General features: G+C 44.0%; 1 protein-coding gene across 2 annotated transcripts in view; it reads left to right on the top strand.

Annotated features, from left to right (window-relative positions):
* The window catches only part of PRKCH (protein kinase C eta), a 217,341-nt gene that overhangs the window by 114,224 nt on the left and 90,859 nt on the right, over positions 1-12,258 (top strand). For both annotated transcript variants that reach the window (XM_021701358.1, XM_021701359.1), the window contains exons 5-9: positions 2,657-2,745; positions 4,940-5,069; positions 7,267-7,394; positions 10,307-10,450; positions 10,637-10,810. In XM_021701358.1, coding sequence (XP_021557033.1) covers positions 2,657-2,745; positions 4,940-5,069; positions 7,267-7,394; positions 10,307-10,450; positions 10,637-10,810 — 665 coding nt within the window. The remainder of the gene's footprint in view (positions 1-2,656; positions 2,746-4,939; positions 5,070-7,266; positions 7,395-10,306; positions 10,451-10,636; positions 10,811-12,258) is intronic.

The raw sequence follows: 12,258 nt of genomic DNA, 5'->3' as shown, positions 1-12,258 counted from the left end.
CTAGACTGGATTGGTTTGTCTTTTATTTGGGCCACCCTTGTTGTTGGTTTGAGCATCATCACACAGTTTATACATAGGGTACCTGTCTTCTTGATGTGCACTCTACAGATGATTGGTGAAATAGCACTAACATGTCCTGGAGTGGTAGCCTCCATGACAGTAAGCAAATCCTGCCTTCTCTTCTGGAGAAGGTGAGGTAGAACATTATTTCCCTTAGAATGGAATAGGACATACTCTTGGATATAATTTCATTTTAACATGTATGAGCAATTCTACTGAGTTCTCAAATTTAGAAAAAGAATATATAATCAATATGACAACAATAATTGACTTTATGCTATTAATGTCAGCCCCAAATGAGAACATAGTTCACAGGTGAGAATTGATGTCACTTTTTAGCACCTGTCCAGCACAGGGACATGCCTTGTGGTCAACCGTGGTCCATCTTATGCATAGTGCCAGGATGTTTGATGGGCTGATTTTCAGTGGGCCACCTTTTGTTGAAAGAACAAGAAAGAACATTGGTCAGGGTATGTTCACATCTTGGTAAGGGACATAAAACCAAATACCCGGTTTGAGAAGGGTATATACCATGCCAACACTAATCAAAACCAAATAGACAAGGCAGACTTCAGAACAAAGATAATTATCAGGTCTAAGGAGAGGCATTATGTAATGATAAAGGGGTCAGTTTTTCAAGAAGACCTAATGATCCTTAACATGTAGGCACCTAACAACGGGGCATCAAAATACATGAGGCAAAAACTGATAGAACTGCAAGGATATACAGACAAATTCACTGTTAGAGTTGGAGACTTCAATATCTCAGTAACTGATAGGTCCAGCAGGCAGAAAATCTGTAAGGATATCCACAATTTGATCAAATTGACATTTATAGACTACTCCACTTAACCATAGCAGGATGTACATCCTTCTCAAGCTCACAAGGAATATTTATCAAGATAGACCACATTCTGGCATGTGAAATAAGCCTTAACAAATTTAAAAGAATAGAAGTCGTAAAAAATAATAGAAATCATAAAAAGTATCTTTTCAGACCACAGTGGAATTAAACTACATATGAATAACAGAAAGATAGCTGGAAAGCCCCCTAAATATTTAGAGATTAAACAACACATTTGAAATAACACATGGGTAAAAGAAGACTCAAGAGAAAATAATAAATATTTCAGACCAAATGAAAATGAAAATACATCTTATCAAAATTTGTGGGATTCAGCAAAGGCAGTACTCACAGGAAAATTTATAGCATTAAATGCATATATTAGAAAAGAAGGATCTAAAATCAGTAATCTCAGTTTTCATCTTTAAGGAAACTAGAAAAAGGAGAGAAGCTTAAAGGGAGCAGAAGAAAAGAAATAAAATTAAAGCACAAATCAGTAAAATTGAAATTAGGAAAACAACAGAGAAAATCTACCAAATAAAAAGCTGGTTCTTTAAAAAGACCAATAAAGTTGATAAAGCTCTAGCCAAGCAAATGAAAAAAACAAGCAAACCTCAGATGCTTCAGAATATAAGGTTTTTCTGTGTGGGGGATGGTTTTGAGTTTCTCTCATATAAAAAGACATTCTCTGGGAACTTTCAATTTGGTTCTCCTTCAAAATCAGTCTGATGAAAGCTAGATTTGTTTTAAAATATATTACTATTTGCGAACATGTCATTTGCGTTTATGTAGTTAATCCTAAAAACCTCCACGTGTCTTGAAAGATCTTAAAAATAACATATACTTTCATACTGCTTCCTTATACTTGTTCACCTTTTAATGGTAAACTGCACTCTTGTCTGCACTGTGTCAGTTATACAGATGAAAATGGGAGAAAAATGTTATTTGGAAGTTCTAAGTATTCAAACGATTGAGTCATTCTGCAAATATTTAATGAGTGCCTATCTTGTTCAAGGCATCATGCTGCCTGGGAATTCTGAGGGCATTAGAGGCTACTGTGGAAGGTTTGAAATGCAGGGGCAGGGGCAGGCTAAGAGTTGTAAGAGATCCGAGGAGAGAGAGATGGCTTAATCTAGAAGGGGAGCCAGGGGTAGTATATTTTCATGGAAGAGACATTTCTCAAGTTGTGTCTTATTATAAACTTAAGATGTAGTTAGGCGATAGGCAATGAGGATCTCCTAGGGATTGAGCAAGACATGGTCAGTGTGCAGGCGAGGGTGAAGGCTTGCTCCAGGAAGAGCAACCAGTCTAGTTTTTATTGGGACAAAGAGCTCCCCTTGAAGAAAGGTAACAGGTAAGCTGGGGGTAGCTTCTGGAGGGCCTGAAACCTGGCTGGGAAATTTGAACTTGACTCATCGGCAGTGAGATGCCATTGAAGGTTTAGATTGTGGGGCAAGGTGCCCAGAATTACACCAAGAGAGGAGGATTCTTATGCAGGTGGGTGCAGGCAGGGGGAAAGCCAGGAAGGATGAAGTGGGCTCAAGACTTGAGTGCGAATAGTTTGGGTGTGAGCAAAAGCATGAGTTAGGGTGATGGTAATGACCGTGGGAAGGATGGGTGCATTGGATGCCATCGTGTGGGCCAGACACCCAAATCAAGTCACCTGGGCATGGAGCAGCCCTTGTTGACTCCACTAGAACTGGCAGACCGTGAGCCTCTGAGGAATGTATAATCATGCATTTGATTCCCTAGTGTGCACCTGTGTCGTCCATAAACGCTGCCATCATCTGATTGTTACAGCCTGCACTTGCCAGAACAATATTAACAAAATGGATTCAAAGGTAAGAAGGTAGAAGTTTGCTAATTAAGTGCCGACACAAGCTCATGTGTGCACTTCTCTCTCTCTCTCTCTCTTTTCTTGCTCCATCCCCTTTCCACCTCCCTTCTGCACTCCTTGAAGTGAATGGTGGTATCAGAATTGAATTTTTTCTCCTTTTTATAGTATGCTGTTTTTATTTCTATACTTGTGTAGCATGAGCTGTCCTTGAGTTGATCTCATGAATGATCAGCTGGTTACAAGCTCTCAGGATCAGTTTTTCTAATTTGGAGAGAGTTTTGAAGGACTGAAAAGGTCCCTGAATTTGGCATCGAATGACTAGGATTTGAATGCAGAATCCAGCCTCTGCTAGCTAGCTTCTCTGTCAGCCTCAGTCTTTTTTTTTTTTTTCCCCAGCCTCAATCTTTTTTTTATTTCTATTTTTATTTTTTTAAATTTTTTTATTGTTATGTTAATCACCATACATTACATCATTAGTTTTAGATGTAGTGTTCCATGATTCATTGTTTGCATATAACACCCACTGCTCCATGCAGAACGTGCCCTCTTTAATACCCATCACCAGGCTAACCCCTCCCACCCCCCTCCCCTCTAGAACCCTCAGTTTGTTTTTCAGAGTCCATCGTCTCTCAGGGTTCGTCTCCCCCTCCGATTTCCCCCCCTTCGTTCTTCCCCTCCTGCTATCTTCTTCTTTTTTTCTTTTTCTTAACATATATTACATTATTTGTTTCAGAGGTACAGATCTGAGATTCAACAGTCTTGCACAATTCACAGCGCTTACCAGAGCACATACCCTCCCCAGTGTCTATCACCCAGTCACCCCAACCCTCCCACCCCACCCCCCACTCCAGCAACCCTCAGTTTGTTTCCTGAGATTAAGAATTCCTCATATCAGTGAGGTCATATGATACATGTCTTTCTCTTTTTGACTTATTTCGCTCAGCCATAATACCCTCCAGTTCTATCCACGTCGTTGCAAATGGCAAGATCTCATTCCTTTTGGTGGCTGCATAATATTCCATTGTATATATATACCACATCTTCTTTATCCATTCATCTGTCGATGGACATCTTGGCTCTTTCCACAGTTTGGCTATTGTGGACATTTTTCAGCCTCAGTCTTAAAATGGGATTCATATTTCCTTCACGTGCTTTTTTTGTGAGGCTTCCACAAGATAGAATTGATGTGTCAAGTATTTGTTAACTGTAAATTGTGCTTCCTCAATAAGGTGACTATTAGCCTTCTCCAGTGTCTTCCAAAATTTCCAGGAGGATGCACTTCTGTGTATAAATGCTTGACTCTCATCCTCGTCACGGGCACTGCATTCAGCTGGGGTGGGCACATTCTACATTGTGGAGATAGAAAGCAGCTGGAATATTGCTGACAATGAGCCGCGGTTTTACAGATGCATTGGGGAGTCTGACTTTGAGCTCAGCGATTGCTTACAGTACACATACAAGATTGCTAAAGAGTACTTGCAGATGACGAGCCACAGCTTCTATGAGAAAGAGACCAGCAGAGTTCCAAGAGGAGTCATAATTAGCCCACTCCTTGTCCTGTGTGGATCTGTTGTCACCTCAAATGGTGACAGAGACTGTAGTGCATATGCCTACTCTAATTATTTGTTGGAAACAGTTTGTGAGATGAAAGCAGGACCCGTGCCCTCAGACTGTAAAATGCAAATGGCAGGCACAGCCCGGGAGGGCTGAGTAAGCTGCTAGGATGTCACTTTGGAGTGAATTCCTTCTGTGGTTCTGTGCTCACTGGGTGCCACCTTCTCCCCCAGACCCCCACTAGCACGATATCTGGAAAAGCCTGTGCTAACAGCAAGTGTATATGGTCTATAAGAGACCTGTTTAATCCTGAAGTTAAAAGGGTTTAGGAAATAGACATGAGCATGGGGGAGTTGGCAGGGAGAGAAATACAGCCTGAATATAAATGATGATAAAAAAGGTTTTCATTCCTATTTATCTCCCAAAATGGTGAGCGATCTAATGCCCACTACACCCTTTCTTTTTAGTCTTGTTGATTAGAAAATGTGCTCAGCCTGGTGAGGAAAGCCTGAGTACAGTGAAATAATCTCCCCAGCTCAGATGTCATGGTAACACATTGCATTTGGGGGGCTCCTGTTACAGTTTCTACAAAAGATGCTGGCACGGCATCCTAGGTCTTGTCCTTCTGCTTCCTTTTTTTATAGATTGCTGAACAGAGGTTCGGAATCAACATCCCGCACAAGTTCAGCATCCACAACTACAAAGTGCCAACCTTCTGCGATCACTGTGGCTCGCTGCTCTGGGGCATCATGCGACAAGGACTTCAGTGTAAAAGTGAGATGCTGGGGTGCTGGGTACCCACTTCACGAGAACACCGCGCTGCAAGCTTTCGGAGTTCTGTAGGCTCAGCTTCTGACCCAGGACCGATGGTTATAGGCACTTTGTAAATTAGATCTTCATGGTTCTAGGTGCATGTGTCCCTCGTCAGGCATGTAAGGAGAGCCACATCTGGTCCAAAGATTTCCTAACTGTAGATCCAGTCAGTTGTTAAATTCAGTGTTCTATCTAGCTAGCTGTCAGCTGCTTAGTGCTGAGGGCCTGCTAGTTGCTGTGTATTTTCATAGGTATTTGAAAGAGGGAACAATGGGATCTTGGTCAGAAATGGAAGGTGGTAGGAGGTGAGGTGGCCAAGAGAGAGGCTTTGGTTATGAGTAAGAACTGGCAGGAGAGTAGGTCTAGTGACCTTGCCAGAAATAAGCAGGAATGGAGTCAAAGCTCAACGAGAGCTGCCCTGGGTCTTCTCAAAGAGATCGCTAGAGATTGGAGAGGTAGGTGGGGTGAAGGATGTTTCACCTTTGGCCATGGACTTGCACGTCACTCACTGTGCCCAGGGCAGCCTGAGTTTGGAGCTTTTGCCTTAGCAGAGGGTCTGAGAGTAAGGGGTGATTCCCGTCCTGTTAGGAGCTGGGGAGTTGCTGAGTCTTCTCCCATGGGGTGTTGCTGTAACAATCCGGCTGTCTTGGGGCGCAGTTCCCTGCAGAAATACACGCAAATTTCAGCCTGAAGCTTTAGATAAATCCTGAGTCACTGGGGGAGGCGGAGTTGATGTCCATGCAGCTGGACAACGTCCATCAACTACCTGCCCTTACCAAGCCTGCTTCTGCCGACAGAAAGGGACTAGCCACTTGTCTTTAGGAAGGGCAAACTCTTTCATCTCTCGAGAACATCATTTCCTAATTCCTTTTTCCTAGATACATGGAGTAATTCTTTTTCAACCCAAACAGCAACCAGCTCGTGTGTAGCTTTGGTTCAGGCACCGCTTGACCTTCAGCTGGATGGTCTCCCCTGGGCGTGGGTTGCACCGCAGAGGCCACCTTCTGCCTTTGTATAGTTGTTGCCAACATGCAGAGCTGTGCATGGGCTCCCCTGCGTTGTTCTTGTCCCTCGTGGCCTGGGGGGTCGCACACAGACAGTGATCCATCTGTACTTTTTGCTTTGTTTTGTCACTGGTACTTTAGCAAGGACACTGCGGGCTTGTGTGTCTCTGTACCCATCTTCCTGAGGGAGGGGGTTTCCCATGAGGAGCTACTGAAGCTTCAGCCTCAGGGTCCCTCCCTTGCAAGGGCACCTTCCAGAGCTCTCCTCTGGATTGGATATTCTTAAAGAGGGCACCCTAAATCACATACATTCAGACCCCTCCCAACCCCCAAACCTGGATCCGGGCATGCTTCCAGAGATGGAAGATACAGGAATTTGTTGCCTGCTATTTCATTTCTGCCTCCCATCAGCAGGGCCCATGTTAAGAAACTGCGTCAGAACTTCCTGCTGATTAAACCCTGGGTCCCTTCATCATCCCAAGTCCATTTCCTATGCACCAGGAGCGTAGCTTGCTTCTCTCTCCTCTTCCAACTGCCATTTACTTTGACCTTTAAAAAAAAAAAAACCTCGCTTTTCTCCCCCATGAAGTAGTTCGAACCACAGGCTACAAGCACTGAGACCCACAGCCCCACAGGATGCTGTGCCCTGGGCTGGGAGGGCTCCCCAACCACAACAATACTCAGAAAGCAAGCTTCACTTAGAGGTTTTTCTCTCAGAAACACCATCTCCATCCTGTTTGAACAGCGATTTCTATGTGGCATTTAGATGGCTACCTTTTCTTGAGTGATACAAGGAAAAGCATACAGTCAGTTGACGCGCTTCCTTGTTAATTGACTGAAATGAACGTTTTGATTTCTATATTGAATCACGCTGTTAAGTCTGCAGTGACTATTACACATGATTTAGGTGAATGCCTTTCATCAAGTCAACAGGGAAGAAAGTGGATTTGAAATGTATTATTCGTCAGTATGCCAGGCTCCGTGCTGCTACTGCATAAAGCAGTGATGAGACAAACGTCAGGGTTTGCTTTGAGTGCATCCAAGCCTGGATCATTCCCCTGTCATAGTCTTTCAGGTGATTAAAGCTCTTTTTTGCAGCATATGTTGACTTGGCTCCTTCCTGAACGTGGACTCCCTTCTCTTCCCCCCTCCAGTCTGTAAGATGAACGTGCACATCCGATGTCAGGCAAATGTAGCCCCGAACTGTGGGGTCAATGCGGTGGAGCTCGCCAAGACCCTGGCCGGGATGGGCCTCCAGCCCGGAAATATTTCTCCAACCTCGGTGAGACTTGGCTTTCTTCGACGTACTGTAATTTAGAAGTTGTTCAGATGGGGGTGAGTCCGAATGAGTGCCTGCAGCATAAGCAGAGCTCCTCCTCTCAGCAAACACAATGAACGGATTTATTGTATTTTTTTTAAGACCATTTTGTTCCACAAAAAAGATTCTTTATACAATTATATGACAAGAAATAACAAGCATGCAGATGTAGCAGGAAGCAGAAGAGGGATTTTTTTTTTTTTTTTTTTTTTTAAATCAGCTTCCTGTCAGTGTGGTGTGGTGAAGCTCTGGATTCCAGGGCCCTGGGTTACCCAGCAGCTGAGGTGACGAGCAGCTACGGGCCTCAGTAGAGAGGGCCTCAACCTTCTCTAACGGGGTTGAACATGAGGATCTCTGAGATTCTCCCCAGCTCTGGAGTCTCACTGTTCTGCAGTTTTTGTTTATGGATTGTGAATTTATCTCTAAAGTTCAGCGACAAACAGGAGTTCCTTCCTCTCGGCTCCTGGGAGTGGGTGGAGTTGTCCTTTGCTTTGGGCGTGTTTTGTCTCGCAGCCTCCCCGAGTGACCTCCACTCACTGTTGACCGTTAGAGCCTCGACCACTTCCCAGGCCCACGTCCTATTGCTGCCTTCCGGGCTGGGAAAGAGCCAGGGCTCCTGTTGTGGCTTCTGAAAGGTGTAGCTTCATATCTGGCTTAGGAAAATACTAGACTTAACTGTTAAATATCTGTGGGTACTTAGGGAAGTGCAATCACTGTCAAGTTCTTAGTCATCCAGAAAATGTCCATACTCACCACCCCATTTCCTTATTACTGGTTGTTTAGGGATTTGGACTGAAATTGTATTCCCTTTTTCAGGGAAGCATCAGCAAAGTCTAATGTCTAAGCATGGACAGAAAGGCAGGATGCTGATACCAGGAGGGGGATTTCTAGTGCATGGGGTGGCTGCTCCCAAAGGGCACGGATTAAGGGTTTCAGCCTGTACCAGGGCTCCTAAAATGTCATGGGAATAAGATAGACCATGTGGCACAAGCTCTAGAATGGGCAATTCCACTTGTCATTTGTCACTTGAGCCAACGATCTTTAATGTTATGATATTTAAAAATGGAAAAGCCAAAATCACCTGTCATTTGACAGCACAACGTGAAACAGAATCTTGAGTCTAGCAAAAGAGAAGAATGGGTTACAAAAAAAAAAAAAGATTGAGAAATACTGGCTTAAAGTTTTCTAGCCCAACCAGGGGAAGTATTTAAGTGGAGGAAGTGAGATTCAAGCTAGTAAAGTTTTTCTATCTTTGAAATATTTATGATCGGAGATCTGGAGGGAGAAACTACTAAAAACAACTGGATTTTTTAAGGTGATCCATTTTATATCTGTAATCACTGTTTTATTGGGTTGAGTAAGTCAAAGCCTTGTAGGTTCAAGCAATTGCACAGTTGTTGTTTGTTTGAAAACATTACTTAGAAGTTGTTCCAGATAAGCTGGGGTTTTTCAGCTAAATAGGTCAAGAACTTCAGAACGTTGGACTTTTGATCCGTTGCCTAGGGGTAGCTCGTCTTATAAATGTCCCAAGGTGGACATCTGCAAGTCATCTTGCCGTCAGGGAGCTCCCTCGCTGTGACTGGGCTTAGACCAGTGAGATGCGGTTACCCATGGAGGAGGCCATGCCTCCTTCTGGTTCAGTATGGTGAGGCTGGAGCTCTCATCGTGCTCGTGGTCAACTTCCCTAGAGGGCCAGCTGACTGGTATCCAGAGTCTTCAAGATCTACATTTTGGCCCAAAAGATTGCATTTCCAGAAAGTTACCGTAAGAAAATAGATGTTGCTCATGATCATGATGACGACAGCAACTCAGTTCATGTGTATTGAATGTGCCAGGCACCAGTCTAAGTGCTTTATGTGCTTTCATTCATTCCTCATAATCACTTGTGTGTCAGGTGCTATCCCATCCTCTTTGTTAGAAGAAACTGAGGCACAGAGACGATGGGTAGGTAACTTACCCAGAGTTACAGGATTAGGTTACTGAGCTGTGATTTGAACCCAGGCAGCTTGCTTGAGAGTCTAGATTCTTAATCACCCTGCTTTGAAGATTAGCATGCAAGGATGTTCATGATGCTGTTATTTAAACTGGCAGAAGATGGGAGATAACCTGTTTCTAATAAGCAGGGGAATTAATGAATAAACTGTGGTATACCCATGAAACAGAATATTGGACAGCCCTTAACACTCGTGTTCTTGAAGGATATGAAAAATACACATGACAAAGTGTTAAATAAAAATGTGTGTTATGAAACCACAATTTTGTTATATTTTTAAAAATTAATCAACTGTAAAGATAGATATGTGTGTATGTGTAATGGCTTTTTTTTTTTTGAGGGGGACCTCATAAGATTGGAAGTATTTAAAATTTTATCCTCCATACATTTGTTCATTATTCTAGTTTTTATATTAATTTTTATTTCTCTTATATAATTTTAAATATTGTGTAATAAATATTGCTTCGTTCATTCACATCCTGGTATGGATCCTTTGAGCAAATGCGAAAACCGCTCTTTGAACGAAGTGGACACCAGATGGCGCTCTTGGAATCTGACCATCCTGTGGAAAGCCACCGCAAGCCACTGGCGGGACCAGACTAAGGCGTTAGTGTTTTATACATTCCCATTTGAGTTAAAACTGAAACTCTCGGTGGCTTGGATATATTTAAAAATGATTCTTTTCCAGATACAGTAAGCACAGATCAGGAGCTGGTACTGTGTAGTTTTGAATGGCAGAACTTGATCACATGTCCAGCTGAATTGATCTTTCCCCATCTGTTGTGTTGAGAGTTGAGGCAGCTAATAAGGTCTTATCCATCCATAAATGCTTCATGCCCATGCTGTGACTTCTGACTCCCTGTTTTCCTACTCTTCTTTGCAGAAGCTCGTTTCCAGGTCAACTCTAAGACGACAGGGAAGGGAAAACACCAAAGAAGGAAATGGGATCGGGGTTGATTCTTCCAGCCGACTTGGTATCAACAACTTTGAGTTCATCCGAGTGTTGGGGAAGGGGAGCTTCGGGAAGGTGAGTCCTGGCTTCTGACGTGTGTGGGTTAAAGTAAGCATGCTACATGTATGTTGTTTGAGTGTGCATGTATGTATTCATGCTCATACTTTCCAAGTGCCGGGCCCATTCTGCCTCATGTGTTCCCACACCCTAAGAATCTCAAGAGTTCTCACGCCTGTGCTTCCTTCTCCTGCTTTGCCACAGGTGATGCTTGCGAGAATAAAAGAAACAGGAGACCTTTACGCCGTGAAGGTGCTGAAGAAGGACGTGATCTTGCAGGATGACGATGTGGAATGCACAATGACGGAAAAAAGGATCCTGTCCTTGGCTCGCAATCACCCCTTCCTCACACAGTTGTTCTGCTGCTTTCAAACACCTGTAAGTAGGACTCAAATTCACCCTCAGTGGCCTCCTTTCTTAAAAAGATGCAACAATAGGATGTTGAAGATTTCATAAAGAAGTGCATCAGACTTTTGAGGGATGAACTCTCACTGTAGGGCCGAATGGAGGTACCAGTAACTTCTGATGACCTCTGGGAGAAAGTTGAAATCAGTGAACTAACTGCTACTGTCATGTTGTCCTAGAGAAGGATCATCTTGAGGGTTGAAAAGGTCTTTGTACATAAGTCTTCTCTAACAGTGTGAAGGTTACAGAAGTCTAAGAACAGAGTAAATGTCACGGGCTGCTTATCTTGGTGACTTTGACCTTGGCTCTACCCCTAAGTGCTGAGCTAGTTATGACCTGGCCATGAAAGTTCAGATCAGGGTAGGTCCAGAGAGAGAAACTTAATTTGTCAAGTCTCAAGGCATTGCTCCTTGCCTCAATCAGGGACCCTTTGTTTGATTTCTGTGAACTGATCCTGGGATTCAAGTCTGTCTACTCTATCATGGTGCACAATTAGGAATACTTTTGGCCGCACCTAACAGAATACCCGACCAAGAGCCACGTGATAAACGGAAAGGATGAGTTTAGCTCATTAGTACAACCCCTTTTTTCTTGAAGTCTGGCAGTGCCAATGTTAGGGTTGGGTTAGTTGCTCAGTGACATGGGGCATCTTTTCCCCATGGGGCATCTTTTCCCCATGGGGTCTCAAGTTATTTGCCACAGTCCTCAACATCACACCTCATGTGATGGCATCTGAAGCAGGAAGCCCGAGGACAGAGGCACAAGGGCTTTGTGGGCTGCTCTCCTTTTATCAAAGAGACAAGAAATCTTTCTAGAGTTGAGTCACCTGCTCACCCTTAGCTGCACGGGATGCTGGAAGAGCAAATATCTAGCCAAGATAAGCAGGTTTACCCTGATTGGCTTCCACCAACCTTGACTCATCTCTTGGGGCATGGCACTCTGCTGTCTCTTTAGGATTGGACTTGGAACTTGGCTTCTGTCCTCAACAAAGAGGAAAGATGACTCCTGAGAGGGCACCCAGAGAGTCTGCCACAGATATTTCAGAACCTTCTTGAAGTCAAAAGGCATTTTGAGAAAGAGAACCTGGGACACGCTCCTTGTCTCTGCTTCCGTCAGGGCGGTGGAAAGTGTGGTGGGGGCAGAATAGGGACATTCCAGCTGTAAGATGGATCCTGCAGCGCATTTCTAGGGAAAGTGACAGCTAAGCTCGGACCAGAAGGGTGAGTTAGAATGCTGAGGCAAAGAGAATGTTCCAGGGGAACAGCGCCTGCACAGGTGTAGTGGTTAGTGAGAGCGAGAGGTGTGAATACCGCTCAGCACGCTTGAAATATGGGGGTTGGGGAGGGGCATGGAGAGAATGGTTGGGGCAGAGGTGACCTGGGCCCTGCCTGAAAGGGTCTTATAGGCTCTGTTAAGGACCT

This window comes from Neomonachus schauinslandi, chromosome 9 (assembly GCF_002201575.2).
Source record: "Neomonachus schauinslandi chromosome 9, ASM220157v2, whole genome shotgun sequence".
NCBI classification, from domain to species: domain Eukaryota; kingdom Metazoa; phylum Chordata; class Mammalia; order Carnivora; family Phocidae; genus Neomonachus; species Neomonachus schauinslandi.
This window is presented reverse-complemented; position numbering and strand designations above follow the sequence as displayed.